Raw genomic sequence first — 27,769 nt, 5'->3', positions numbered from 1 at the left:
GGTAACAAAATCAAAATTGTTTTTTTTTTCCTTTCAAGACAAAATGATGCAATGAGCCTATAATGTGTTTGTTAAATGTTGTCCAGAAACATCTAACTTTGGTCGCAACAGAATCAAGAGTGGTCCAACTTTTGGATGTTTTGCTGGTTGCAGTACATTTGCGTAATAGTGTTTTATAAATTATTTAAGTTTTTTCTATCAAACATCTTTTGAAAATGTGGTATTTTGGAAAATATGGGTTCATGCACCAATCACAGGTCGAAACCTCTGTTAAATTTAACCAATTAGCTCTCTTAAAATAAAATGTCGAACTGTTCCTTTAAGAAATATCACATCATATACATCAAGATGTCATATTTAACATGATCACTGCTGCTGCGTCATTGTTTGTTCCCTCCATGATATCCATGATGATATTTCCCTGTGATATTATAACAATAATTAGCTTTGATATTTGTTTTTGTTTCCTATAACTGGATGTAATTGTCCATCCATGTTGAATGATGTGTGTGTGTGTGTGTGTGTGTGTCGTATGGCAAACTGAAAAAAGAGAAGAAGAAGAAGAAGAAAAAAAAACAAAAACGCCCAATAATGGAGGACGCCCCGCCTCCCTCCGTGGGGTTACCATGGCAAACGGCGTCGACGTCACAATGGAAGGAACGCCGTCTATAAGTATTGGACGGTCTGCCGCGGCGGCTCGCGAGCTTGGATGTGTGTTCTGGAGGAGTGACACGTGCTGAAGAAAAAATAAAAAAAAAACCAAAAAAAAAAAAACAACAACGGTCACATCCAGGAGTTTTATTTTGATTTAAGTTTTTTTTTTAATTGTACATAATTTCTAAGGTGGATTTCTGTTTCTCAATTTTTACTTGAACTGGGAAGAAAGTCAACATCTCGGCCACCATGGGAAGAGGAGTGAGTATAATACTTCTGTTGTTTGTTTGTCTTCGCAGACGCGAACAGTCTTCCATGGTGAGACGTTTACTGCGCGGGGGGAAAAAAGTGTATTTTAAAACTTGGCCATTCAAACAAGTGGTTTACTTTATCGATGTTGATGTTGTCACGGGGTGGGGGGCTCGCGTGTGTGAAGAGAAGCAACAACCCTCCGTTTTAGCTCCAAAAGCCGCCTCGGAGTGCTGTGATAACTCACCCCCTTTTTCATTTATCTCGGCTGGTAAATAACTCCCGAGAAACAAGTTTCCATCCGTCACAAAGATGCTTTTCGGTGCCTTCAAGCGGCGCGGTGTCCGGTTACATAACGGGATGTTCTCAAAACGCCTGGACTGTTAAAGTTTTACTGGCTAACAGTATTCAGCTGTGGAAATTAAAGCCGTTTGAGCTGAAAAACTGTGTTAATGGCCGCAGGCGGCTATTTCACGGTCTGGGCCGGTATTTTTAGTCTAACGTGAGTCGAAAGAAAGTGCCAAATGCGCTCTCAGGCTGCGTGTGCGTTTTTCTACATTACGCCGCACATGAAGCAGTTTCCCCATCAGTGATGCTCTGCCATCGGGAACAAACATTCGCTGTTCTGCTGTTTTCAGTGCGGCACTCGCACAGAGCAGCTGTGTTTTCTGGGTGTAATGGCCTGGCAGTGGGAGGGATATGTTAAAAGGCCAACCCACGTTTTTCCCTCAGCTGGGAGATGTGGACCTCTGTGACCAATTATCTCAAACTTATCTGGAGGCAGATCTGCACACCTTTTAGGGAGGGTAACCCCGGGAGAGTGGCTGCTTTCCAGGCTCACATGCTTCTGTGTGATGCCAGTTCGAAAGCTCCACTGTGGCACTGAAGTGTCGCTGGTGCAGGAGTAAACTGTGAGGAAGCATGTGAAGAAAGTGTTTTTTTTGAAAGCCTGGACGTCATATCCGAAAATCCCTAAATGCGCCACCCAGCACTGACAGACTGTTTGAATAGATTGTATGACATATCAGTAGTCTGAACAGACATTATAATGTGAGGTTTCAGGTGTCGTTGGAAGATCTCCGTCTCATTTTCGTCTTAGCTTTCAGGCGTCGCTCTTCCTCGCTCGCCTGTCCTGTTTTTGCCCTGACATTTGTTGTAGAGTGCCATTATTTCCTCAGAGAGGACGAGAAGAAGCATCCCTTCAGAGTCAAACGAGTGATTCAGCAGCAGCCCTTCTGTTGAAGTTTTAGACACACTCTAGTTGTTATTCTCCCCAAAACTGAATCGTATGGGATGAGATTGAACCCTGTTGTGTAAAATATCAGTTGTCGCCACACCCAGCCACGCTGCGCAATAGAAACACTCATTATGGATTCAGCCTGCGAGGGATGGAGGGATGGAGGGAGGCACTTAAAGGGAGAGAAAGATGGACCGAGAGCGAGATCTGGCGGGAGATGTGAAGCAGAACGGCTCATTCAGTCTTGCTTCCTTCCTCCTTGGTGCTCATTTATGATTCTGAAAATCTTTGCTGGTTCTCTCTTGGCTGCTGCCTTTTTTTGTTGTTTTTTTCTTTACTTCCCCTCTCCCATATGTGATGAAAGCCATGCCCTGCCCCCATCCAACCTCCCTCCACCTCCCCCACTGCGTCTCCCTCCTTTCCTTCCTCCTCCAGCCCTCCTCTCCTCTCTTCCAGTGCATTCAGTGCTGGCACCATCAAACAGCTAGACTTGGAAGAGATAATAGACACTACAGAGCTTTCGTGGTGCGAGGAAGAGAGAGGTGGAGGGGGGAGGAGAGGGAGGATGAGAAGTTGTTTTGTTGTAATGGAGAAGAGTCAGGGCAGTGAGAAGGAGCTCAGGTATGAGACGAGTCTGGCAGCGATGCTTGGTTTTATTTTTTTATTCCCAGTTTCCCCCCCTGTGGTTCGGACGTGCACCTCCCGCTCATTTCCAATATGAGATTACCCTTTGGCTGCCCTTTCTGTGCTTTGCAGTGTTTTCTCATCACATCGGCAGCACAGTGCAATAAACAGAAAGAAACAGGCGAGGGAGCTGAGGGGAGTGAGAGGGGAGATTGATTGCTTTAAAGGCGGTGGGGTGGGGATCAATATTAGGGCACCAGTTGCCGCATTGCCACCGATGAGCAACTTGTCTCCCAGACGCGATAGAGAAGAGGGACAAAAGAGGCAGGGGTGGGGCTGAAACTGGCTGCTGAACTGGCCAGTGGTGCTTTGCAGGTGGGGGGGGGGGTCCAGGACAGTATTTCAACGCATCAGCGAGCTTGTTTTTCTCCCTAACTGGCTGAATCTGAAGTTTGGCAACAGTTTTTGAAAAGCCTGCTTCACAATGGTGGAGAAAAGTGAGCATCAACGTACCGTAATTACAGTAGATTTTCCCAGTGGAGTGATGTGTTTGGTCAGCTGCAAGATACCTGAACTGACACAAGTCACAACCACAAAAGGCAAAATAAACATGACCATACAGGGGTCTTAGAACTCATATTTTGTGTCCGAGAAACTGCAGGACTGCAGGGGGGCATCCGAGCCCCGCTCCGAGTGAGGACTCTTCACGCTGTTCTTTTTGTCGGCCCTCGGCCACTTTTAACCTCAGCCAAAGGGGCACACCTACACCTTCACATCCCCTCTTGTTCTCCCTGTTTGTACCTGTTTTCCTCCCCCCTCCCACTCCCACCCTCTCCCCCTCTCTCTCTCTGAGGATTTAACATTCTTTCCGCTCGGCAGTCATTGTGTATTAAGCGGGCCTTTTGTCACACACACCACCTCTTGTCTGTGACACAACACAGTCTACTCCCTCTCTCCTTGTTTCTCTCTTTTCTCACACTCACCCCATCTCTGCCTGTTTGTTAAGTCCTCCTTTCTCTTTATTTGTGCCTTGTTTCATCCACCTTTTTTTGCTGTTTCTTTTGCTGCTCTTTTGTCATTTGCTTTCCTTTCAGCCTCCCTCCCTCTTCCATTCTCTCACATGCCGTCTCTCCCTCTCCGTCTTTGCCTCTGTTTGGCTAAGCAGCTTGAGCCTTGCGATTTGTTTTCTGTGGCAGCTCTTTGAACTCTCTCTGCAAGCCTGTTGCTCAGCGAAAGTGGAACATGCGCTTTAAAAATAACAAACTTGGGAGCGCACTGTTCCTCTGCCTCCGTCCGTGCGTCTCCTGCGTGAGGAAAGACGACTTTCTTCACGGCCAAAGGATGGAGAAGTCATGACGCAGGTCTTAAGCACTGAAGCTTGAATCAATGGGCTGTTTGTTCATGTGATTATGAGAAGCTGAAAACGCAGGAAGTTGTAAATATCTGAGATAAATATCTGTGACACGATCAGCTTTTCTCCCCTTTTGAGGAAATGATGCAGCTTGTAGCTATGGCGTCCCGGCCGGTTAATGTCATCGAGGTGTGGCCAGTGCCTGAAAGTGGCAAAGAAAGGAGCCATTGATTTACTGGTTCATTCATTCTGGTCCAGAGCAGCTCCAGTTTGCCTGTTCAGCTCTTAAGTGACTTGTTTTTATCCCCCCCCACATACAGAACAATTGATCAGAGCTGAGAGAGTGCAAAATGAAATATTTTCCTGTGTAAAAAGATTTTCTGTCTTCAAAGGTGACACAAGATGTCTGCTTCTGCCTTTTTTCCCCCACTGAGGACTTTACATTATTGCACAGTAATTCTGTGTGGATAATCGGCACAGGCGTTTTGTGTGCGTGTGTGTGTGTGTTTTTGTTGCAGGAGATCGTGACTCGATGAGATTTGATATTTCTATGTGTTCGTGCAGTTTTAAGCTCCCTACGAGCCGCCTCTGTGTCAGCAGCGGGACGCCATATTGGACAAGGTGGAACGCTGAGAGGATTTTTCCCCCGACTTCCAAATGTTTTGTGACGTGTAGGCTGAGTTCACTTTATCACAAATGTTAATAACTTGCTGGAGTCATACTTCAGGTCAGACAGAACAACATCCAGTGTAACTCAATAAAGCCCATCAAAATACCTTTAATATGAAAACAGAGAGAGAGATGAGGCAGAGTTTCCAGTCATTTTAGATGCGGCCTATTTTTTTTACATACATGTTCAAAGTGTTCAAATTGACTATATAATTCAATGGTCTAGTCCTCTTTTCCTCCCTTATGAGGACTTGTATATAGCTGTATATTGTACTTTGTTTTGCCAAATTGTTAATTTATGTTACCTTTATATTTTTTTGTAACTGTTTTTGCACACTTCTTGCTTTTTGCACTCTTTTTCTGTTCTTGTGAGCTGCCACGACAAGTGAATTTCCCCACTGCGGGATCAGTAAAGTTCACCGTATCTTATGTTATGTTAAAGTATTGAAACCTATGCATGTATTTGTTTTTATTACCAAACTGGTGCAGTGCATGTTGCATAACGCAAAATTCCCCTTTCTTCTTATTAAACTTGAAGAAGTGAGTTGGATGGTGGCATTTTGTCCAGCCTTCAGTTCAGCGGGGTTGTGCGTCACTCTGGCAGTAGGAAAGTGCCCGCAAAGTTTCCAACAAGGCAGGGCATTGATTCATTCATTCATTCATTCATTCATTCACTTTTGTTCTGCTTGGAGAACGGTGAAAGTTTCGCAGGACGTGAAGAGCGTGTTAAACACGACCGCGTGTAAATTAACACACTTTCTTTTCAGCGTTTTAAACAGAGGACGGGGTAGCTGGAGGAAATGAGAGAATAAAGCAGGAGGGACGGGAATGGGAGAGGAGAGGGGGAGGACATGGGAAAAGAGGAGGGAGACAGAGAGCGGGGGAGGGGCTACAACACTTGACTCTGTCCATTCACATATCTCCAGAGGTGTGGCAATAGTCGCCGGTGGCAACCGGGCAGAGTCCCAGCACTGTGTGTGTGTGTGTGTGTGTGTCGGCACAGTTGAATGAGCAGCTTGTGTATCTGGCACTGGGACGGACTGTTCGTAGGAATTCAAGTCTGCCTGTAAAAAGTGTGTGCTTTAAAATATGCGAGCGCTTGACCGATCGCTCTCTCCTGGTGTTTATTTGAGCCTTTAGGACGTTGTTCTCTCAGGCGGCAGAGTATCAGGGGGGTAAAGGGGGGGAGAGGCCTCAGAAATTCCTGGGTTTCACTGCTGTGAGGGAGGGTCGTTCATTCAGCTTTTATACGTCTCTCAAATTCATTCTCGGCCTCCCTCTCGCACAGATCCTTTTCTCATTTCCTGACACCAAAAAGTCGAGTTTACTTTCGTTCAGTTTCCTGAGCCGAACTTAAGTCTGCAGCCTTCGGTTCAGGTTCCTTCACACTCTTCAGCTGAATCGGGATCAGCGTTTGCGTCCACTCCCTAAACGAAACCGACACGACGTAAACTCGACGTCGGTGATCGAGGCCTTCCAGTCTGTAATCTGCACTGAAGCTGCTCAGATTTAGCTGTGGCAGACCCGGGTCACTTATGAAGTTACATTTCTGTAAATTTTTCCTCCTTGCTCAGAGTCCACTTTGAAATTCCCACAAATCTCTGCAGTGGGCTGAGGACAACGCAGTGGCCTCGCAGCGGCCTCGCCGCGGGATAAAGTAGCCCACATGGCCGCAGTCACATGAAAAGACTTCTGAGCCTTTTGTTTGTGTTTTTGATGCAGATTTATTGGAAGTCGTACAAAGGTCTATTGTTCTGTGTCCAGTAGGGGTGTGTGTGTGTGTGTGTGTGTGTGTGTGTGTGTGAAAGAGAGAGAGAGATCATCACAGGAAACACTTCTCCCCCTCTGTCATCTTCTGTCATGCCTTTGCTCAGGAGCATACATCCATTTCTGCTCTCCATGGCCTCTCCTCACCCGCCTCCCCCTTTGTTCCCCCTGAGACGATGGTTATTTTGTTTTTCTATAAATACATACTCCTCCCGCTCTGAGCTTTCTGAGGTGGTGATGCGTTGACCTTGTTGTCTTCAAGGCGTTAAGTCTGATTGGTGACACTCGACGCCTCTGATGATGGCGCCCGATACTTTCCAATCGTGTCGCTCACCTGGAGAGTTTTGTTTCGTCTCAGAAATCGTGGCATTTTTGTTGCGTGGGTGAGGAACACAACAGTTGCAGTGACTGATAAGGTCTCGGTGAGTGCAGTGCCAGGAAGTGGTTTGGAGTGGGTGAACTCATTCCTGTACGACGTGAGTAAGCTGACTAAATCCCAGACGAGTCTCTCTCCAGCTCTGCTTGTCGTGGTCGGGTTAGTTAAGAGTGGCACCTCGTGATCAGGTGGGACTCTCCCTTGATGGCGCGCGCACCCACAGATGTGTTGAGTTGGAAATGTATGATGTGTGCAGCCACCGAACGCCACGCACTGAAGAAAAATGAAAGTGCAAAAACAGAATGTCAGTCAAGCGTGGCGGCTGGCGCTTTAATCGCGCTAAAAGCTGGGCGAAGCTGGGCGGAGATGTGTCATCAACAGCTTGGTTTTTGTTCTGCTAACGCGGCCGCGTGATCGTAAATGCCACACGCTGGCAGAAGATATTTTCAACCAACCTGTCAGGAAGAAGCTTGTTGGCCCTGTTGGCGTTTTATAGTTCACGTGAGACAAGATGAGATTTCACAAAGCAAAAACGAATGCTGTCAGTTGCCAGTTTCATAGTTTATAGTTGACCACACTTTGGGACTGCACATCCAGGTAACTTGACTTGTTAATTTGCTCTGTCTTTCAAAGGAAAATGTCAGGAGCAGATGCAGAGGGACTGTGCAGCAGCTCAGGCTTGACGGTGCTTGTCAAGATGTAAACATCTGCTGGTCTAATATGGCAGCAGCTTTTCAAAGCAGGAAAGTGCAGCTTCAGTTGAAATGTTTGAACCTCGGCTCGCTCTTTGAGGCTGTTATCAGGGACGATGCGCCCTTTAAATATTTAACATTTCCTCACCATCTTGTGCATTCACTTGAGGTGTTGCACTTGAAATCAGCAGTTTGGATCTTGGTGACAACACAAGCTTTATTGGTTGCTGTTCAGACTCTTCAGGCAACCCAAGATTATGTGACCTGTTTTCATTACCATTCATATTGTACAGCATTAACACCATTTTTTGGTGATGATAAAAACATTTAGTTCAGTCCTACCAATGTGACATAGTTTTATTTTAATTTCCCTTATGTCACAGAAGAATGCCATTCATTATCTCTAAATATCTACTGGGGTATCAAGGCTTTTCAAAAAATGAATCCTGATTTGACAACATTTATTGTATTCTGATGGGTCTTCTCTAATTTTATGCTATAAATAAACACTGGAAACAATAAATCTGATATCTTTGTATATAGATGAGGCTGAAACAAACCACCAGTGCTCAGTATTCTGTGGTGTCTTGTTGGAAACAACTCAGCTTTCCAGCTCTGGGCTCTGGAACATTGTTTGGAAATATTTGCCTGAAGCCAGATGGCCCCTGGGGGCCTTCAGGGGTCCTGAGGCTAGGATCTGGCCGCAGTGATCCAGAGCCAGGCTCAGTGTTTTCCCAGCTTAGCTGGCCAGGGGGGCCCGAGCAACAATAACAACATGTGCTGGGATCACACTCTCTGCTCTGGTGACTCCCTGGGAAACTGGAAAAGACTAATGCAGTAGATAAACAATATTAGTTAGCATATTTCCATGACCGTGACTAAATGCAGGACGTCCATCTTTGGTCATCCCGGTGTGTGTGTGTTTGTGTGTGTCATTTTGCATTCAGCACCAAGAATTTCCCTCCAGGGATAAATAAAGGAATTCTGATTCTGATTCTGATGTGACCTCCTGATGAGTTTTCAAAATGGCTGCTGCACACTGAGGTGCTGCATGCAGACAAATAGCTCATCAGTAGTCACTTGGTCTTTTGGCGGACCTGCTAACATGCTAACACCTCTGATCCTTGTACGGTGCTGAATTATTGACGAGCCTTAACTGCTAATCGATGTTGCCTTCTCGTGTTGCAGTCTCCAGTTACCTCCCTGAAACACACGCGTACTCTTCACCTGTTACAACATGATGCACAACTTGTTGCTAATAATGACTTGTCTGTTGTATTTGTACAGTGGGAAATATGGATAAAATCTTCAGCTATGGTGTAGTTTTATGTTGCATTATAAATGTACCGTCGTGTCCAGTGATGTGCTGTGGGGCTCCTGGGCACAGCAGTGTGTTCAGCTGCTGGATGCCAACATCAGCATGCTGAAATGTTTAGTGAGGCTGCTAACATGCTGAAGTTAGCAGGTCATGTGCAACGGGGTCGCCATCTTAAACTGGTGTGTTGGCATGTGTTCATTATCAGCACTGAAGACTGAGGCTGATCAGATCATGTCCAGTGTTGGCTGCCCACAGTGTTTGTTTGTGTCTCTGGATTAACAGACACTGTTTTCGGTTTTTGATGGCCTGTCTGAGAGAAGGCTGTTCGTGTCTTGTGAAATTTATAGAAGGAGTTTCTACGCCAGCATTGATAACATTGGGCGATTTAGTTCTGTTTGGGTGTCCATTAACTTGGACACTCTTTGGCGAGTGATAGAAATCATTTTGTTGTTTACTGCTGTGTGATTTTCATCACTTTTTTGCGTCTCACCTTAGTGCCCTGTGTCACTGTTGCTCAAGTTTTATATCTTTTAAAATTCCTCCCCTGTCCCCACCTCCCTCTGTCTCTCTGGTCCCCTTCGCCCGTCCCCCCATCTCACCTTCTATCTGTCACCCTTGTTTCGCACGCCTGCTGTCTCGCAGCCGTCTCACAGACACAGTCTTTGCTCGGGCCTTTGTTGCTCTGTCAGCCACAGTGGCCGCTGATAATGAGAGGGGACGTCTGCGGAGGAGACAGCAGAGAGAAAGGGGACGGAGGACAGGCGGCCTGTCACTGTGCGCTGGAGTGCCAGAGCTGATGGTGTGATAGGGGACGTCCACACATTGAGGATGTGTCTGTGAGGACATGTGAACCGTGTGCTTGTGCCTGTGAGATCCAGGTCTAAGCCTCAAAATGTTCTCTCTGTAATTAAAATCTTCCCTGCCTGCAGCGAGAGAATTTGCACCGCAGTCAGAGTTAAAATCAACAAAATGTCCCCGTGTGTGATTACCAGTAAATGACTCCAGTGCAGTTTATTGTTCCACTCCAGGCTTTGGCTGAGGTACTTAACAGGAGAGTTTATGTTTAGGAAAGCTGTCGGTGAATGAGTAAAGCTCTGTGTGTTGTTCCCATTCAGCCAGTGGCACCCGTTATTGCAAAATGCGGGTGTTAAACAAGTGCGTTTTGTTTTCACCCTGCGGCCTAATCTCTCACAAAAACAAAAGCAGTTATCTTCTAACTGACCGAAACCGACGCCACACGTGCTTCTCCCGTTGGCCTCACGGGGTTCGTGCACCGTCACTCTCGAGCTTGACTGATCCTTCTTTCCCCCCCAGAAGGATTAAAGGTCATTTATTTGTCCCTGTGCAATGCAGGATTACACAACAGAATGAAAGTTTGGAGTCTGTAATAGCGTGCGCTCACGTTCCCACCTATCAAGTGCAACAACTTGATCCGGGATGTTTTGATGGAGGCAGGTCTCTCTTGTAAAGATGTGGACCGGCAGTTTCATTGTGCTGTGAGTCCAGTCAGGGATAGCGTGGCCCCCCAGCCTGAATCTCTTTCTGTTCCTGCCGGTCTGATTGAAACCGGCACTTCCTTCTCCAGTGCTGATGGGTATATTGGATGCGTGCACCGTTGCTATGGAGGATATTGCTGATCAGTAAAAACCTGCAGCTGGTGCTCATCAGGGATTTGAACGATTGAGTAATCTGGCAGAGGAGAATCTTAACACCCTGAGTTTCACTTGTGCATGGCGTACTGCTGATGAATACTCAGTATAAAGACGTAACATAGAAAGCAGAGTTTCAGTCCAATTGTCAGCTGACAGAGTTGGATCAAAACACACTGAAAATGGTTTTTAAAAAGCTGCTCTCACAATAGAAAGCCTTTCAAAAGTTTGCAAACTCTGAAAAAGTGGATCCCCATAGAGTTCCTTTTGCAGTGACAGATGGCACTGGTGTCCATAAAGCCAGGATCCAAGACTTCATCACTCCTCTGCTCGTCCAGCAGGGCTCTTGATCTCACTCTGTGTGACAAGTACAGAGGTGACGCTTTCCTTCTCCGACGGTTGAAGTTTTTGACAGTTGTCTCCCCAATTTAGGTCACACTTTTTCCTCCATTTTAGACAGGGCTGTGTGCACTCCTTTCTCTTTTTTCCGTATCTGGTTCTAAGTCCACTGACTGACCCACGTGGAGTCTTTGAAAAGGATGCAGTATGACAAAATGTCTTCTGGCGTTTTGAGTCATCGGACGTGCTCACGTTGCATCGGACGCACCTCAGCGGTAGTCAGCATGTTACTTATGCATGGTCTCCTTTGGTTACCCCCCTGAGAGTGTTCAAATATAAACAGTTCGAGATGGCGTGGACACATGCACGTAGGTAAATAACAGTTTTGTTTTAAGCAGTTGGGTGCAGCTGATCTAAAAATACCTTTTAATATGTGTGTTAACCGGGGCTCGCTTTCCTAGGATACACGTTTAAACTGCTTAAAGTGTAGCTTTTGTACAACATATGTACCATAACTTGTGCTCGACAAACGCTCATCAGAGTCCGTAAAAAGGAGAAAATGGGAATAAGTGTGAACCAGCTGTTTGTCTCTAACCAGATTTGGCCCAACAACAAGTGAAGCATTTTTGTTGTCCCCCCCTCTGCTGTGTTTCCAGGAAGGACGTGAGCAGTATGAACTGGCTGCGACCTCGGAGCAGGGCGGCAAGAAGAAGGGGAAGGGGAAGAAGAAAGAAAAGGATATGGATGAACTGAAGAAGGAAGTGGACATGGTGAGTGTGCCAGCTTCACTTCTGTTTTTTGAACCTCCAGACCTCTGTTTCCTCGGACCGTCCACTCACTCTCCTCCTCTCCTGTCGTGTTTGTTGTACCTCCTTTTGCCACCTTACTCTCATGCAAACCCACACTCAAGAACTGAAAAAATATCCAACTTCAAGGTGTTTTATTCAGCTCCTTTGCATCCTCCTCCTCTCCCTTTCTTCCCTCCTCACTTAATTTCATGTTCCTCTTTCCTCAGTTTATTGCTGACTTACTGCCTTCGTTCCACTTTTTCCACCTATTTACATTCATCCTTCCCCTGCTTTTCTTCCTCCTCCTCTGTTCCCCCCCCCTCGCTTTCTTCTTCCCTCCCCCCGTATCTTCAGCTCCCTCCTCATCCATTCGTTCTTTCTTTCACCTAAACTGCGAATATTTCTCTGTCGTTGTTGTGGCCCTGTCCTTGTGAGAGGTAGTCATTTAAAAATGAAAGGTCAGCGCACAATGCGCTGTAAATATCACCGTCTTTTGGCATGTTGAACGCACACAAGACATAACACACAGTCATAAACCATAAACACTGGAATGATGGCCCTTGTGTCTCTGTGTGTCTTTGCAGGATGATCACAAGCTGACCCTCGATGAGCTCAATCGCAAATATGGAACAGACCTCAGCAATGTGAGTGAGATGTGGAGTGTGTGTGTGTTACGTCTGCGCCATTTTGAATGTGTTCACACCTGAAACGTGTCTCACCTGCAGCTTTAAACGTCACACTGAGATGTCGCTTTGGTGGCCAGCGTTCCTGTCTCCAGGCCCCATATCGAAGTGTTAACGTCCCAGAGATATCAGATTAATGTGGAATATCGGCAGCTTCTCCTCATCCCGTCAGTTGCTGAATGATAAACTGAGGTTTAGATTAAACGGAGGACTGTGGAGGGGAAAGAGCTCCTCTCCCACAAGATGAAGGAAGAGTGTGATCAGCTCAGTGATACAGGCTCATCCCTCCAGGGGCTTTATTAAGCCGAACGCCAATCGAGGGAGAGTGGGACAGAAAGAGGGGGAGGGGAAAGTAGCAGGGAAAAGGAGGAGTATCGGCACAGATCCATATATTGCTGAAGCTCTCTTTAAGATTTCAAGGGAAGTGCTTTTTCGGATTCGGCATCTCCTTTCCAGCGGGTAATGAGAGTGGAGTTGTGTCACTGTGCTCAACACTCACCTTGAATAATGCAAAAACCAGCTCAGCACGCAGCAGTAAAATTCTTATCTTTGTGTTTACTCACTTACACATTTTTATTTTTGCATGAACTTTTCCTGTGCCACCCTTAAAGGGAACTGCATGCGTTTATTATCTTGTCAGGGACAAGATCGGGTTGATGTCTCTCTCGGTCTCTGTCTGTCCAAAATATGAAGCTACAGCCTGCAGCTGAATAACCTAGCTTAGCTTCTAGATTTGAACGAAGGTCAAATTCTTGGCAATAACTAAGATATGTAAGTGGTGCGCTTTAGCGGTGGTGATTTTGACCCAACAGGCGAGATGTTTCCACATTCTCAGTCTTTGTGTTAAGCTAAAATAACAGTCTGCTGGCTTTAACATCACATTTACTGTATATAAAAGCAATAACAATCTTCTCATTTAAATCTTGGCAAAGAAATCTATTTCCCCAAATTACAAACCACACCTTAAGTGACATAAGTGTAAGGTTGACACACTCCAACCAGCCCTCTTCTCCTCATGCAAATGTGCTCCTGATCGTGCAGGAAAGATCAAGGAGAATAGTTAATCAGTGCCTCTAAACTGGGGTCTCCAAGCTCTGCATGCATGCGTGGCGTATGTAGCAGTCGTGAATAATTTACTGGATGCAGAAGCCCCTGTGTCCTCATTTCATATGATCCCATTTGTCTCGTATCTTTTTCCTCTCGCTTCCCATCCTCCTTTACCTCCGCTCCTCTTCTTTTTCCTCTTCCTCTTCCTTCAGTTTTCTTTCTCCTACCTGCTGATGAAGGAAATGGCCCTTTTTTTCTCCTGTCCATGCTGTGTTGCCAGGCAACTAGTAGCACCACAGTTCCCCCCACCCCCCCGGACTTAAATGTGTGTCAGTGAGTTTGTGTGTACATGTGTGGTTGGCTTGCAAACAATAAGGATGTGCTTCAAATTCTGTTGTACTTATAATTAGACATGGCTGTTGATCTGACTTCCAAGATGTCAACTGTCAGTCACTCAACACGTCTGGCAGAGAATCTGAACTTTCATCACCAGCTGGAGCTGAATCTGTGTTTTGTCCTGTCAGGGTTTGACTAGTGCGAAGGCTGCAGAGATCCTGGCCCGTGATGGACCCAACGCCCTCACTCCTCCTCCCACCACGCCCGAGTGGGTCAAGTTCTGCAAACAGGTGACATCTGCTTTTTTCCTGGCTTGGTTGGCTCATACATGACTTGGTATTGATGCTTGCTGAGCTTTCCAGCTTCTGTGTTGAGGTTTAAGTGTATCATCTGTCTAATAATACACAAGTTTTGACAAATTGGGAAGGTGTTTTACTCAAACCCTGGGTTCAAATGGTCACTCCTGTCTTCCTTCAGATGTTTGGCGGTTTTTCCATGCTTCTGTGGACTGGTGCCATCCTCTGTTTCCTGGCCTACGGTATCCAGGCTGCAATGGAGGATGAGCCTGCAAATGATAATGTAAGAAAAGTTGATGAGCCATCCGAAGATTACAGTAAAATGTTTTAGGAGGGTAAAGCGAGAAGAAATGCATTTTGCTGTCAGATGGTTTGGTGCTATGAATTTGACAATACTTTTGTTGATGTATCATTGTGTTAGTATTGTGAGGAAGTCAGTAGATGGCAAAATGTTTCCTTGACTTGCACAAATGTAAGTGTTTTATATTTTTCATGCTCACAGTTGTACCTGGGTGTTGTACTTTCTGCTGTCGTCATCATCACTGGTTGCTTCTCCTACTACCAAGAGGCCAAGAGCTCCAAGATCATGGACTCTTTCAAGAACCTGGTCCCCCAGGTACACCTAACATTTTAAACCCTTATTCATTTCATCTCTTTGTCTTTATTTAGCTTTAATATCTGTCACCGCACTGTTTTGTACTAAGATCACCAAAAATTACTGAAAAACACGAGGCACTGTGTAACACGACACTGAAACCACATCTCTGAATTAAAGTCAGCTATTGTCACCATGTCGGCTCATAATTGCAGTGTGTTAATTCACGGTCCTACTCTCTTTGTGGTACAAAAACAAAAGAGTCCTCTTGACATCTGCATCTCATTAGCCCTGTTGAATAATTTGGAGGTTAATAATGAAAACCCTTTTCATTGATATGAAAAAATTGAGCTTTTGCATGCAGGATGTTGAAGTGGAGGCGGTTAAACGAAAAGGAAAGAACGCCGGCTAAAGAAAGCCACCCTGTCTCCTCTGTCGTACTGAAGTGTCTGTCTCTGCCATGTCTCGTCTCGTCTCGTAGCAAGCCCTTGTTGTCCGCGGTGGTGAGAAGAAGCACATCAACGCTGAGGAGGTGGTGGTTGGTGATTTGGTGGAGGTGAAGGGTGGTGACAGGATCCCCGCCGACCTGAGAATCATCTCTGCCCAAGGCTGCAAGGTTGGTGACCTCGACACAAGTTATTATCTTCTGTCCAGGATCCGTATTTAAGGAATGTAACCTGAAAACAGTTTCTCCACCAAAGCATCCAAGGAGCCTTGACTTTCTGGATTTCAGTCTGCTGCTGTGCTCTGCTTGACACTTGAAAAACATTACTCTTTGTTAGTGCTTTGAACCTTTCTGAAGTTGTGTTAAGGATTTGTTTTTGAAATTAAACAAACGCTGCGAGATGTGAGCAATTATTACCTTTCTGTTGATCTGAATATGGATTTCAAATGTCAAGCGCTTTGTTTGTTCAGCGTTAACTCTCATACTGAAGAAGGGCTCGAGGCACCAAATGGCCCTCTTAAACTCTTATCCTTTGATGTCACTGTTTTAATAAAGGCCCTCGTGCCTTTTCATGTGGCTAGTGATATTTTTATTATACAGACAGAAAATAAGTCTGTGACCCATTTAAGGCCCTAAACTAAACTCGAGGTCCATGAGCAGCACTTGACCCATTTATGCCCCGTGCTTCTTGAATCAACCTCTGCATCACTCATTGTTTTATCTTGTCACCTGCCTCTGCCTCATTTAGCTGTGGCTCCTTTATGGACCCAAAGAGTGCCACGTGAGGCAAATGTGCCCCCCCACCCCGAGTCACTGTTTTAACCACACAAAAGAGGCTTTAAACTTAGAGGAGACAGTTTGCTTTCCGCCCCAAGAAAGGACCTTTGTGGCATCCATCCTCCTAGTTTTTCCCGCTGTCTTTTCTTAAGGCCACATCGTTTTGTTTGTTTTTGTTTGTTTTTTCCATCAGTCACAGTTATGTTTCATTCCTCAGGTGGACAACTCCTCTCTGACCGGCGAATCCGAGCCCCAGACTCGTACTCCTGACTTCTCCAATGAGAACCCACTGGAGACCAGAAACATTGCTTTCTTCTCCACCAACTGTGTTGAAGGTATGATGACAGGATACATCAAAGCCATTCAGAGACAGTGCTGGATTTTATGTGTAGTTTAGAGACTTTTTCTCTTTTGTTTTCTGCCTTTAAAAATAAATCTACCCCTCTGTCTGACAGGAACTGCCCGCGGTATCGTGATCAGCACCGGAGACCGCACCGTCATGGGTCGTATTGCCACACTGGCCTCTGGACTTGAAGTTGGGCGGACCCCCATCTCCATTGAGATCGAGCACTTCATCCACATCATCACTGGAGTGGCCGTCTTCCTCGGCGTGTCCTTCTTCATCCTGTCCCTCATCCTTGGATACACCTGGCTTGAGGCTGTCATCTTCCTCATCGGTATCATTGTCGCCAACGTGCCAGAGGGTCTCCTGGCTACTGTCACTGTGAGTCCTGATGTTTCTTGTCTGTTAACGGTCCAACTGTGGATTCCAACAACAACTCTGCAACTAACTGGCCCACGTGATCTCATCTCCAGGTGTGTCTGACCCTGACTGCCAAGCGTATGGCCAAGAAGAACTGCCTGGTAAAGAACTTGGAAGCTGTCGAGACCCTGGGCTCCACCTCCACCATCTGCTCCGACAAGACCGGCACCCTGACCCAGAACAGGATGACCGTGGCTCACATGTGGTTCGACAACCAGATCCATGAGGCCGACACCACCGAGAACCAGAGCGGGACCTCCTTCGACAGGAGCTCTGCCACCTGGGCGTCCCTGGCCAGAATCGCCGGACTCTGCAACCGCGCCGTGTTCCTGGCAGAGCAGAGCAATGTTCCCATCCTGAAGGTAGGTTTTCTTTTTACTCTCTTTTCTCAAGCAATTGTGTTTCACCTTTTCTGTTTATCTGAATAAATAACACTGAATTCTAACTCTTCTCTGAGGCAACAGGAGCTTTCACGTGAATTAATGTTATTAGGGGAATAATTAGCCCTTGGAACCAAAAAGTCAGTATTGTCTTTCATCCTTTGTTCAGCAACAAGAAAGCTTTTTCTGTTGTTCCAGGCCTTTAGTTTGCGTGCTCGTTGTGTAGGCAGGATTTAGAGGTCCTTCTCTGATGACTCAATTTCTAATTTGCAGCCTTTTCCAAGCACTTTGAAAATTACAGTAAAACTGAAAAAGTGTCATTGTTCTATCTGTTCTATAGTCCTATTGTTCTTTTTCTCTGATACTGGCTTCATTTCATTTCTAGTAATGCCAACACCTGTTCAAGTGTACTCATGACGGATGAGTTCAAATCTGTTTCCAATGGGCTGGCATTGCTGGGAGACATGATGTCAACTTCTGTTGTGCACTACTGACTGAACCACGTAATAGCCCTTTAAAGCCTATTATAACTGTTGATACAAGGCCCTTCTCAGTGAGTGCACACAACCCTGACTCTCTACCATTACCAATTGAAGCTGCGAGCTGTGTTGTGCTATGGGAATGGAAGCCAGCAAAGCTCGGCTAACTAGTTACCATTCAGAAGCTAGTTAGGCTCGCTTGCCAAAATTAGCATTATCTGAGTCACAAGCAGCTCCCACAGACTTTGCGGTGTGTTTTTGTGTGACTGTGTACACAAACTGATTTTCGATCTTAATATCAGACAAGAAAGACTTTATAAATGAACCTTTGAATTTAAAAAAAATAAATAAAAAAAATAAGATGAATGCCACTCAGGCCAGCAGGCTTGTTTTCCGCCTTATATCGCTCTCCCTGGAGTGTATACACACACGTTGTTACCACATAATTACACCACCCCCAAACACACAACCAGTTGTACGTATGTCCCTTGGCTCCCTGACTTTCCTTGGAGCCCAGTCCCTGGTTTCCACCCTGTGTTAATAACCTGTTAATGTATGTGTGCGTGTTTTAAGAGCGTGTGCGTGCGTCTGCGTGTGTTAATCACCTGTAAATGTCTGGCTGGCATCATGGCTCTAATTACCAGTCATTCTCTCTCTCTGCTCATTATTTCTCCCTCAGTCACTGTTACAAGAATGAGAGGAGCATAAACACGGGGTTGGTGTTTATCAAGGCCAGTGATTATGATGGAAAAATATAGACAATTAGCATTTTTCTTTCATGGCCTGCTTCCCAAACAGATCCCTCCTGCTGCTTTTGTTTTTGCATTGGAGGTGGACACAGAAACGTGTGTAATAAGATTTGTCTCACAAGTCGCCGATGGATGAGACTGTTTATTAAGTCCAATACCTCACAGAGCCAGCTGAAATGTTGGTGAACATTGTCCCTAAGAGATTGATGGTCTCTCCATCTTCCTCCTCCAGAGAGATGTGGCGGGCGACGCCTCCGAGTCGGCTCTGCTCAAATGTATTGAGCTGTGCTGCGGATCAGTCCAGGAAATGAGAGAGAAAAACCCCAAAATATCTGAGATCCCATTCAACTCTACCAACAAGTACCAGGTAAGCAAAGAGCGGCAAGCCTCTCCGATTAATGACATTTTTTGAAAAGAGGATATGGAGACCAGTTATGTTTTTTCCCAAATAATATTAATTGTTTTGAAATGTTGCAGGCTCATTGAAGTTTTGAATGTTGGGTTGTTTCCTCCTCCTTATGTTGGCTTCAGATAAAAATGTTGAATAAATCTTTGTGTGACCTTTGCTAACATTATGAATTCTTGCTAATTGTTAAAAGTGGACTTCTTGTCTGTTCGTTCCCTAATAAGGATTCAGGAAAAGGTCAAACAAGCCGTGCACATGGTGTTTACAGCTCATTTATCACCTGCCTTCTTTTTATACAAATTGAAAATTAAGCAACATAACTGAACACACTGAAAACCAGCTGGAAAACCAGCTGAAACTCCAGCGGACCTGTTTTTATTTTTTTCCTTGCACGCCCCTAGCTTTCCATTCACAAAAATGGCACACCTGACGGACAGTCCAAGCACCTTCTGGTGATGAAAGGTGCCCCAGAGAGGATTTTGGACCGCTGCTCCACCATCATGATCCAAGGCAAAGAGCAGCCTCTGGATGACGAGATGAAAGACGCTTTCCAGAACGCCTACCTGGAGCTGGGAGGTCTGGGAGAGAGAGTACTGGGTAAGGATGGATGGCTGTTGGGATTGATTGACAGAACACTTGAGAAGTCACTTCACTGGACGTTTTTTCTCATCTTAAACTGCTTCTTTGTCTTGTGTCCTGTACAGGTTTTTGCCATTTCAACCTGCCTGATGACCAGTTCCCAGAGGGCTTTGCTTTTGACACTGACAAGTTGAACTTCCCCACAGAGAACCTGTGCTTCATAGGCCTCATGTCCATGATCGACCCCCCTCGTGCTGCTGTGCCTGACGCTGTGGGTAAATGCAGGAGTGCTGGAATCAAGGTGAAGGACATATTAAAATGGAAACAACCCATTGCAGTAGGCCTACTCGTTCCATTATGTTTTACTGTGAATACACAGTATGCACAAATGTTTGCCCCCCAAGTGGCCTAATTAATAATAAATCTGTGCTTCATAATGGCTGTGCAAGTGACAATATAGTGGAAGAATTTGAGCGCAAGTCTTGATGAAAGTGTTCCCCCTTTGAGTCATCAAACTCATCGGCACAAACGTCTCTCCCCGTAGGTCATCATGGTAACAGGCGATCATCCAATCACAGCCAAGGCCATCGCTAAGGGTGTGGGCATCATCTCCGAAGGCAATGAGACCATTGAGGACATCGCTGCACGTCTGAACATCCCAATCAATGAAGTCAACCCAAGGTACTGACTGCACTGATGAGTTACCGGAGCTGCACCTGGAGTACATCGAGCTCGCGTTAGGGGCCCCATTTCAAATTATTCTGCTTATTGTCTGCCTCAGAGAACGAGTGTAAATCACCTCATAACTTTGTGTTCCCTGCAGAGATGCCAAGGCCTGCGTCGTCCACGGTGGAGACCTGAAAGATCTGACCGCAGAGCAGCTTGACGACATCCTGAGGCACCACACTGAGATTGTTTTCGCCAGAACCTCCCCACAGCAGAAACTGATCATTGTGGAGGGCTGCCAAAGACAGGTAGGAACATAACAAGTGAGGAGCTGTGTGTCTCCAGGAGAGGATTTTCCTGCTCTTGTAAGCTTCTGCCGTGTTTGTACTGCGCTTTCACAAACACAGTTTGGCAAACACAGCATGTGCCTGCGCCTTATTATGGAAATTCATGTGTGAATATCTGATATCCCAATCCCCCTGATGCTTATTTATGATTATTGCTTTGGTCTGATGACTTAAGTTGGCAGAATAATCAAGCATAACATCTGTCAAGCTGCGACCTCAACTGCATATGAATATTCACGAGTGCATCAGTGGGCTCAGCAAACTCTTATTAGTTTTATGTGGACTAACTTTTTTGTTTTAATTTATATAAATGTTTTTATTTGTTATCAGCTGGTCAAGTGCCTCTGTCAACAACATTATAGCGCTAATATCACATCTTGACCTTTTGTATTTAAGAAAAGCCTGGCTACATAATATATTTCTCTAATGGAAAAAGATGAAATTGATGGAAGTCGATTTTGTACAGATTTACTTGGATTCAGCGTGGTTGTGTTCCTATCAAGTTCACGAGTCACAGGGGATGTGCCGTCTCACTGATCCGAGAACAGCTGAGAGCCTGTCAGAAAGTTGCAGAACTAATAAAGCATAATATATTCCAGTGTTTCCCCAGATGCTCCCAGGAGGAGGAGTGGGAGGATGATTGGCTCTGATTTGTTATTGACATTTCATCACATGACCTATCGAGGTTATATTTCAAATGTCCCTGCGTTTACTGTCGTTAAAGGAGCAAAGATGTGCTGCGTCAGGTCAAATGAATGACGGTCTGTGTAGTCGACTGGTCAGCCACCTTCATACTTCGCACCGTCTTTAATAAATCTAAAAAATGCACTGGATGAGCGGTTTATTGCTCGAGTAGGAGACCCTGATATTAACACTGGGAGGGAAACTAATAATCTGTATCACTGTCATCAGAAGTAACGTGTTTTTACAACAATCATTTTTTCCTTCCAGAGGAAAATCCCACAGGCTTTTTATCTGTCAGCATGCGGCACATCCACTGATTGTCCCGCGACCTGTTTCTCGACTGATCCGCCTCTGATCCGCTTTCATCACGTTTGTCTGTTCTGTCACATAAAGCACAATTGCCCCGAAACTTGAAAACCGAGGCTCTTCTCTCGGACAACAGGAAATTATTCTGTGTGACGCAGCGCAACGTTAGAAAATGGAAACATCACTCAGCAGCAAGAATGGTGACTTTTCCCTGAAAAGGCAGCAGGACCCGCGAGTTCATTCGAGTGTTTCCACAACTCAGTCTGACTTCTCATCTTCGCTGAAGTCTGTTTAGCAAAAGTGTCACACTTTTTACTCCTCTCCAGCTTAAATAAAATCTTCAAAAAGCATAATTTCCAGACACAACCATGAATGTTGATTATTTTGTCTCTCTGCAGGGAGCCATCGTGGCTGTGACAGGTGATGGTGTGAACGACTCTCCCGCTCTGAAGAAGGCTGACATTGGTGTGGCTATGGGCATCGCTGGATCTGATGTCTCCAAGCAGGCCGCCGACATGATCCTGCTGGACGACAACTTCGCCTCCATTGTCACTGGAGTGGAAGAAGGTAAGACCAAGGCTTATACCTGCAGAAATGTGGAAGTGCAACTGCAAAAAGCATCATTATAACTGCTCGATCTTCTAACTCTCCTCACAGGCCGTCTGATCTTTGACAACTTGAAGAAGTCCATCGCCTACACCCTGACCAGTAACATCCCTGAGATCACCCCTTTCCTCCTCTTCATCATCGCCAACATCCCTCTGCCCCTGGGAACCGTCACCATCCTCTGTATCGACCTGGGAACTGACATGGTAAAGACCAGGGGTGTCCAAACCTTGTCTCTTGTACCTGTTGTTCTGTGAAGATGCAAAACGGCGCTGGGATCCCGCTTTGTGAATGTCCACCTTCACATGGAGACAGAAAAAGTTTACGAAGCAAACATTTTATGGTGGCTAAGCTGTTGGAAAATAGCATGCTTTTCCAGGTTTAGGTTGTCCTGAGTCGATGTGTCAGCTTGCTCATTAATTTGTGCTGTGTCCTGCCCCACCACCCCCACCAGGTCCCCGCCATCTCCCTGGCTTATGAAGCAGCCGAGAGCGACATCATGAAGAGACAGCCCAGAAACCCCAAAACAGACAAACTGGTGAACGAGAGGCTCATCAGCATAGCCTACGGACAGATCGGTAAACAGACGCTTCTCCCGCTTCAGAGAGCGCAGAGCTAAGATCAAACCAGATCCTGGGCTTTACCCTCCGTGGAGTTTTCTGGAAAGGCAGCTCAGTATCTGGGTGGTCCAAGATAACCAGAAGAGTGGCATGCACCAGAAATAGGCTCATACTGATAGAGAACTGGAGTGTGTGTATGTGTGTGAGTGATGATAGAGCAGTCCCTCTGGCTTTTGATTTTTCCATCTTTAGTCATGAAGCCAAAAATAGTCTTGAGCCTCGTAATCCTCCTGAACTACCTTGTTTGTAAAAGCAGAATGCAAGCAAACAAATCCTGACTGAAATCCTGTTTTCAGTCTGTCTTTCAACTAATCCTCCCCCTTTTGTATCATGTCAAACGTTTCACATATTCAAATTATATTTTAATGGTATGTTTATTCCATGCCAATATCAACAGTTAATGTACTAAAAGATTTGATTGAACCTGTAATTCCTCACAGGGCCAAATCTCGTGTATTTATTTCCTCTGTTCATTTTCGTCCTCAGAAGACTGACACATCAAATTTGACTGAGCCGGTCATTCACTTTCTCATTCATCTCGTTTTCCCCAGGAGAACCAGGCCAATTTGTTTGCTTAATCAGTTATTGATCGCTGGTTTAATTCCAAATTCTAAACGGACGTATTATCTGCATTCATTCATTCAGGGTGAAACCGCTCAAAAGACAAACTCATTTCAGTCATTAATCAGCAGATTATACTCAGACTGATTTTGTGGCTCACTCAAGTACAGTCTGATGTCAGACTTTTTATCCCGATGCCTTCATCCAACCGCACATCTCTTTCCTGCAGGTATGATCCAGGCGCTGGCAGGTTTCTTCACCTACTTTGTGATCTTGGCTGAAAATGGCTTCCTGCCCTCCACCCTGGTGGGCATCAGAGTGTCCTGGGATAACAAATACATCAATGATCTGGAGGACAGCTATGGACAGCAGTGGGTCAGTGACCTTTTTTTGGGACACACCAGAAGTAAAGGTCATAATTTGAGTCATCGTCGCCTGGTGTAAACTGTTTCTGCCTGCGTGTTCCCTGTTAGACTTACGAGCAGAGGAAGATCGTGGAGTTCACCTGCCACACCGCCTTCTTCGTCAGCATCGTCATCGTCCAGTGGGCCGATCTGATCATCTGCAAGACCAGGAGGAACTCCGTCTTCCAGCAGGGCATGAAGTGAGTACAAAAACCGAACCGGGAGCTTTGGGCTTTGAAACCCTGGTGAAAGAACCCCGTGTTAGAATTCCCATGTCCAGTCATTTTAATAATTTGTTTGCGGCTTCATTTTCTCAAAGTCTTAATTGCTCCCCTGTGTTTTTCAGGAACAAGATCCTGATCTTTGGACTGTTTGAGGAGACCGCCCTGGCTGCCTTCCTCTCTTACTGCCCAGGCATGGACGTCGCCCTCAGAATGTACCCTCTCAAGTAAGCAAAGCAGAAAAACTCATCTCAAAATCCGCCCGAGAGCCCCCGTGCATATCTGGTTGACTCCCTAATACTCATACTCCACCTACCACATGTTGCTCATCCACGCCTGGAGCACTGGATCAGTTTCTCATCTCGCTTTCTTTTTTGTGTGTGTGTGTGTGTGTGTGTTTTCCAGGCCCAACTGGTGGTTCTGCGCCTTCCCCTACTCCCTGCTCATCTTTATCTATGATGAAATCCGTAAGCTGATCCTCAGACGCAGCCCAGGAGGTGAGTCCACAATCCATGCTTTTATTATCTACTCTGGCACGCACACAATTCTCCATCTCTGCTGCTCCTTTCTCTCTGGTTGTTTCCTCTCCTCTTCCCTCCGCCTCATGGATGCATTTTATAAAGGTGGAGAAACTTGGCTGTTGTTCCTCCATTGTCCTGCAGTCTCTGTGCATGCTTTTAAATGAAGCATAAAGATCAAATCTATCCAGCCTTCGCAAGTAATTGTCTCTGAATCTTGTGTCCGTTTGTTTTCTCTCCCTGTGTGTCCAGGTTGGGTGGAACGGGAGACCTACTATTAAAGACCCGTCAGCCTGTCAGTCCAGTCAGCTCGCATCTTCTCCTCCACTCCCGTCTTTGCATGAATATTGTCTTGCTGCTCGGAATAAAATTTTAACCTCTGTGAAAAAAAGAAAAAATTGGAACATGTTTTTATATTAGGGAATGCTTGATACTACTATTAGACAAATACTGAGATGGAACGTGCTGATGATGATGCTGATGATGTTGATAAATGATAATGCTAATAATGACGTAAACACTGAACATTGACATGACTATGCGTGCCTTGTTTCTGAAACAGGACCAATTTTATACATGTTTTTAACAGTTATAAACGTTCAATAAAAATGCGCTCGAGTCAGGTCCCACAAATGTTTCCTTTGCTCATTTATTGCGTGTGTTTGCTTGTATTCCCTGCGATTAAAAGCATAGTTATAAATCTAATAGCCACAAAGTTTAGACTGGCACAAAATGAGTGTTTTGGTTGGGAGAGGAATCTTAATCATGTATGGTTTGTTGCCACCTTTTTTCTCAGCATGGATGACCCTAATTAGAGTTAAATATGGGAAAGGTCCATTCTTTTTCCTAATTAGTGAATCCTACACAAATACGAAGGATTATGAACTCATTAAGGAATAAACTAGGAACACTTTACTGCATTTGATGTGCACTATATCGACAAAAGTATTGGGACACTTGTCCCTTACAACAACAGAGATTTTAGAGACATCGCATTCTAAATACACAGATGACTTTACGACTGTAACACCTTCCTCTCTTCTGGGAGGGCTTTCCACAAGATTTTGGAGTGTTTCTGTGGAAATGTTTGCCCATTCATACAATAGAGCATGAATGAGATGTGTCCCACTTCTTTTGTCCAATTCCCCTTTTCACATAAACTGACCTCAGTTTAATCTGACAGCCTAACCCTAAAGGCTTCAGTTTTTACCTGAGAGGTGGTACCCTCAGATACATTTTAGTCTTTGTCTGCCTCTAACTTGTAAGTAAGACATTATGGAGTTAGTCAGACTCTTTGCTGCATCTTTAAATGGATGGATGGACAGACAGATGACCTAACCTCACACGAACTTTGCAAAAGCTCTGAGTTTCTGAGTTGTTGAGGCCACGGTGAGTGTTTTAGTTTAAGAGGCACTGGGATGCCTAATCCAATATCCATTATGCCTTCAGCTAGGAGTTTCAAGCAGCTACTGTATGTGGTCTTTGTCCTCCCACACACTGCTTGCTGAGTCTTGACATGTACACACTGAAGAGACTTAGAAGACTTACAGAAGAGGCGAGGAAAAACTCTGCAGCTCAGCATCCTCCTACCTTAAAAATGCACAGTTTTAGACAATGAGCAAGAAAGAGATTGGACTTAAATGCAACACATGAAAAAAAAATAGTTAAAACATGATCACAGTATTTTTACCTAGTTTATCTTTGTAGACTTTTTGGCTGCCGAGCTCCAGTTTTTATTCCTACTTTGATAAATTCTTTCATAAATTCTATTACTTGCAAATATTTTCCTTGCATGGAAAACGAATGTTATGTTTGTACTGATATGGTGGAAAGTAAGAACATGTATTTAGTTTATTCATTTATTCACTGTGTGTGTGTGACAATGGGCTGATTTTCGGTTGGATCTTTAAACATATTTTGGTAAGGAAAACATGTTATCAATATGCTCATTCAGCCTGAACGAATTTAAATAATTGAATTTGAACACATAAAGTAAAGACAAAAGAAGCTGTCCTTGTGCTTCCTCCTGCTATTAAGAAATAATTTTTTCGTTGTTTGAACAAAAACTAAAGATTAAAATTAAAGAGAATATTTTGAATAAAATGAAATTGTACTTGAAGAAGTCCACGCCCCCCCCCCCCCCAGTCCTCAAGTGGTTTAGTCTGCGCCGTCTCCTTGGTTTTACTTCACCTCAAAACAAGTGAAAGTGGTCCAAAATGAAGAAAAAAGAAAGAAAACAGGACGCAGCTTGTGACAAAGTTTTGTCCCCGAAGAAAAGGTAAGTTGGCCAGTGTTTTAAGACTGCTGTGAGCTAAGTTAACCGGTGTGCAAAGACTGTGACGGCTTCTCGGGCTACCTTACAGGTGTTTAGCTTCTCTCACGGCGGACGTGTTGCCGTGTCAACAGGTGGACGACATCAAGTAGACGTAGGAATATCACCTTCTTAAAACCCTCCATAACCCCTTCAAAGGATTTGACACGTTACTCTCACATCCGGCTAGGCCGTGTTATTTGTAAATACGTCGTGTTTTGTTTGTAAATAAATGGATAAGTTCACAACAGCAGCCAAAAACTTCCCCCACCGGAGGCTGAAAGTACTGAAGTACAATACAAGGACCTCAAATATTTACTTTGGTACAGTAGGCCTGCTTCTGCAAATGTTTCTGCTGTTGGTTATATTCCACCACTGGTTATCAGCGGGTGTTTTCGTATTACATTAAACTTTGTACCAAGCAATAAGAGGTTTTTGTGCCATTTTTAAACTGCAGGGTTGTGGTGTGTCCCCCCCTCCATGTTACAGAGCGACAGTTTCCGGCCACTGTCTGATGAGGATGCTGAGGACGTGACGCAAGGTGAGCTCATATAATATGCAGAAGAAAATGGCCGCCAAAAAATATTTCCGGTATTATTTGCATTGTGTTTTTGAGATTAAAAACGACTTGTTTTAGAAAGAGGACACGTTGTTGATGTTTTTGAAGAGTATTTTGTGTATTTATGTAGAACTCTGGAAGTTTGGCCACTCTTCAGCTTTTATACCATTTTGATCATCTTCCACATGAATGAATTATGAATTAATTGCAGGACAAGCAGAAATAACTACCCAGTTTTGATGTTTCCTGGTCGGTTTTATCTTCCTCTAACGATGTAAAATGCATCACTTTGGGTGAGCAGATATTCTCCTGTTAACAGCTGTGTTTAAAAACAAAACAACAACACAAAAAACCAAATAAACTAACAAATTGCCATAGATGAATTCATGAAGTGACGGTGGGTTGGGTTTATTTGCAGGACAGTTCATTAAATTCAAGGTGCTTTATACAATACATCTAAAATATGAAAAAGAAAGAAACAGTACAGTGAGTTTAAAATGTCTCTCATCCCAGTGAAATGTTCCTATAGCATGAAGCTGTGTGTCCTGGGAGCTCATTAAAGGGAAAAATCTTGGGCTGTATTTGATGTCTTATAGGCGTAGGTCTTCAGTGACTCCCTGAACAGTATGTGTGACAGCACACCAACATCCTGTACCTCTTTTTCAGATATAACTGACGAGACATGCAGCTAAAGAAAGCGGCGCAAAACCATCTTTCT

General features: G+C 44.9%; 1 protein-coding gene and 1 long non-coding RNA gene across 2 annotated transcripts; one reads left to right on the top strand and one right to left on the bottom strand.

The window, feature by feature from the left end:
* The first annotated feature begins 704 nt into the window (after nt 1-704).
* On the top strand, nt 705-24,814 carry LOC124055788 (sodium/potassium-transporting ATPase subunit alpha-1). Its single transcript, XM_046382910.1, has 23 exons — nt 705-915; nt 11,582-11,695; nt 12,298-12,357; nt 13,968-14,069; nt 14,257-14,358; nt 14,578-14,691; nt 15,152-15,286; nt 16,110-16,227; nt 16,348-16,616; nt 16,709-17,017; nt 18,496-18,630; nt 19,071-19,266; nt 19,374-19,549; nt 19,793-19,929; nt 20,072-20,222; nt 21,650-21,818; nt 21,909-22,063; nt 22,312-22,435; nt 23,268-23,413; nt 23,512-23,642; nt 23,789-23,890; nt 24,069-24,160; nt 24,434-24,814. The coding sequence occupies exons 1-23, from the start codon at nt 904-906 to the stop codon at nt 24,460-24,462; spliced, it is 3,078 nt and encodes a 1,025-aa protein (XP_046238866.1). The 5' UTR covers nt 705-903; the 3' UTR covers nt 24,463-24,814.
* Nucleotides 775-1,568, bottom strand: LOC124055795. Its single transcript, XR_006842799.1, has 2 exons — nt 1,151-1,568; nt 775-984 (listed from the first exon to the last, which is right to left on the bottom strand). It is a non-coding gene; the product is annotated as an uncharacterized LOC124055795 (long non-coding RNA).
* Nucleotides 24,815-27,769: the final 2,955 nt, after the last annotated feature.

The sequence above is a fragment of the Scatophagus argus genome, chromosome 24, assembly GCF_020382885.2.
Source record: "Scatophagus argus isolate fScaArg1 chromosome 24, fScaArg1.pri, whole genome shotgun sequence".
NCBI classification, from domain to species: Eukaryota; Metazoa; Chordata; class Actinopteri; family Scatophagidae; genus Scatophagus; species Scatophagus argus.
Note: the sequence above shows the minus strand (reverse complement) of the source record. Positions and strands in the feature narration are given on the sequence as shown.

Coding starts and splice junctions, on each gene's coding strand:
- LOC124055788 (XM_046382910.1), top strand. Junction 14,070..14,256: donor GGGTCAAGTTCTGCAAACAG/GTGACATCTGCT, acceptor GTCTTCCTTCAG/ATGTTTGGCGGTTTTTCCAT. Junction 22,064..22,311: donor TCGACCTGGGAACTGACATG/GTAAAGACCAGG, acceptor CACCCCCACCAG/GTCCCCGCCATCTCCCTGGC.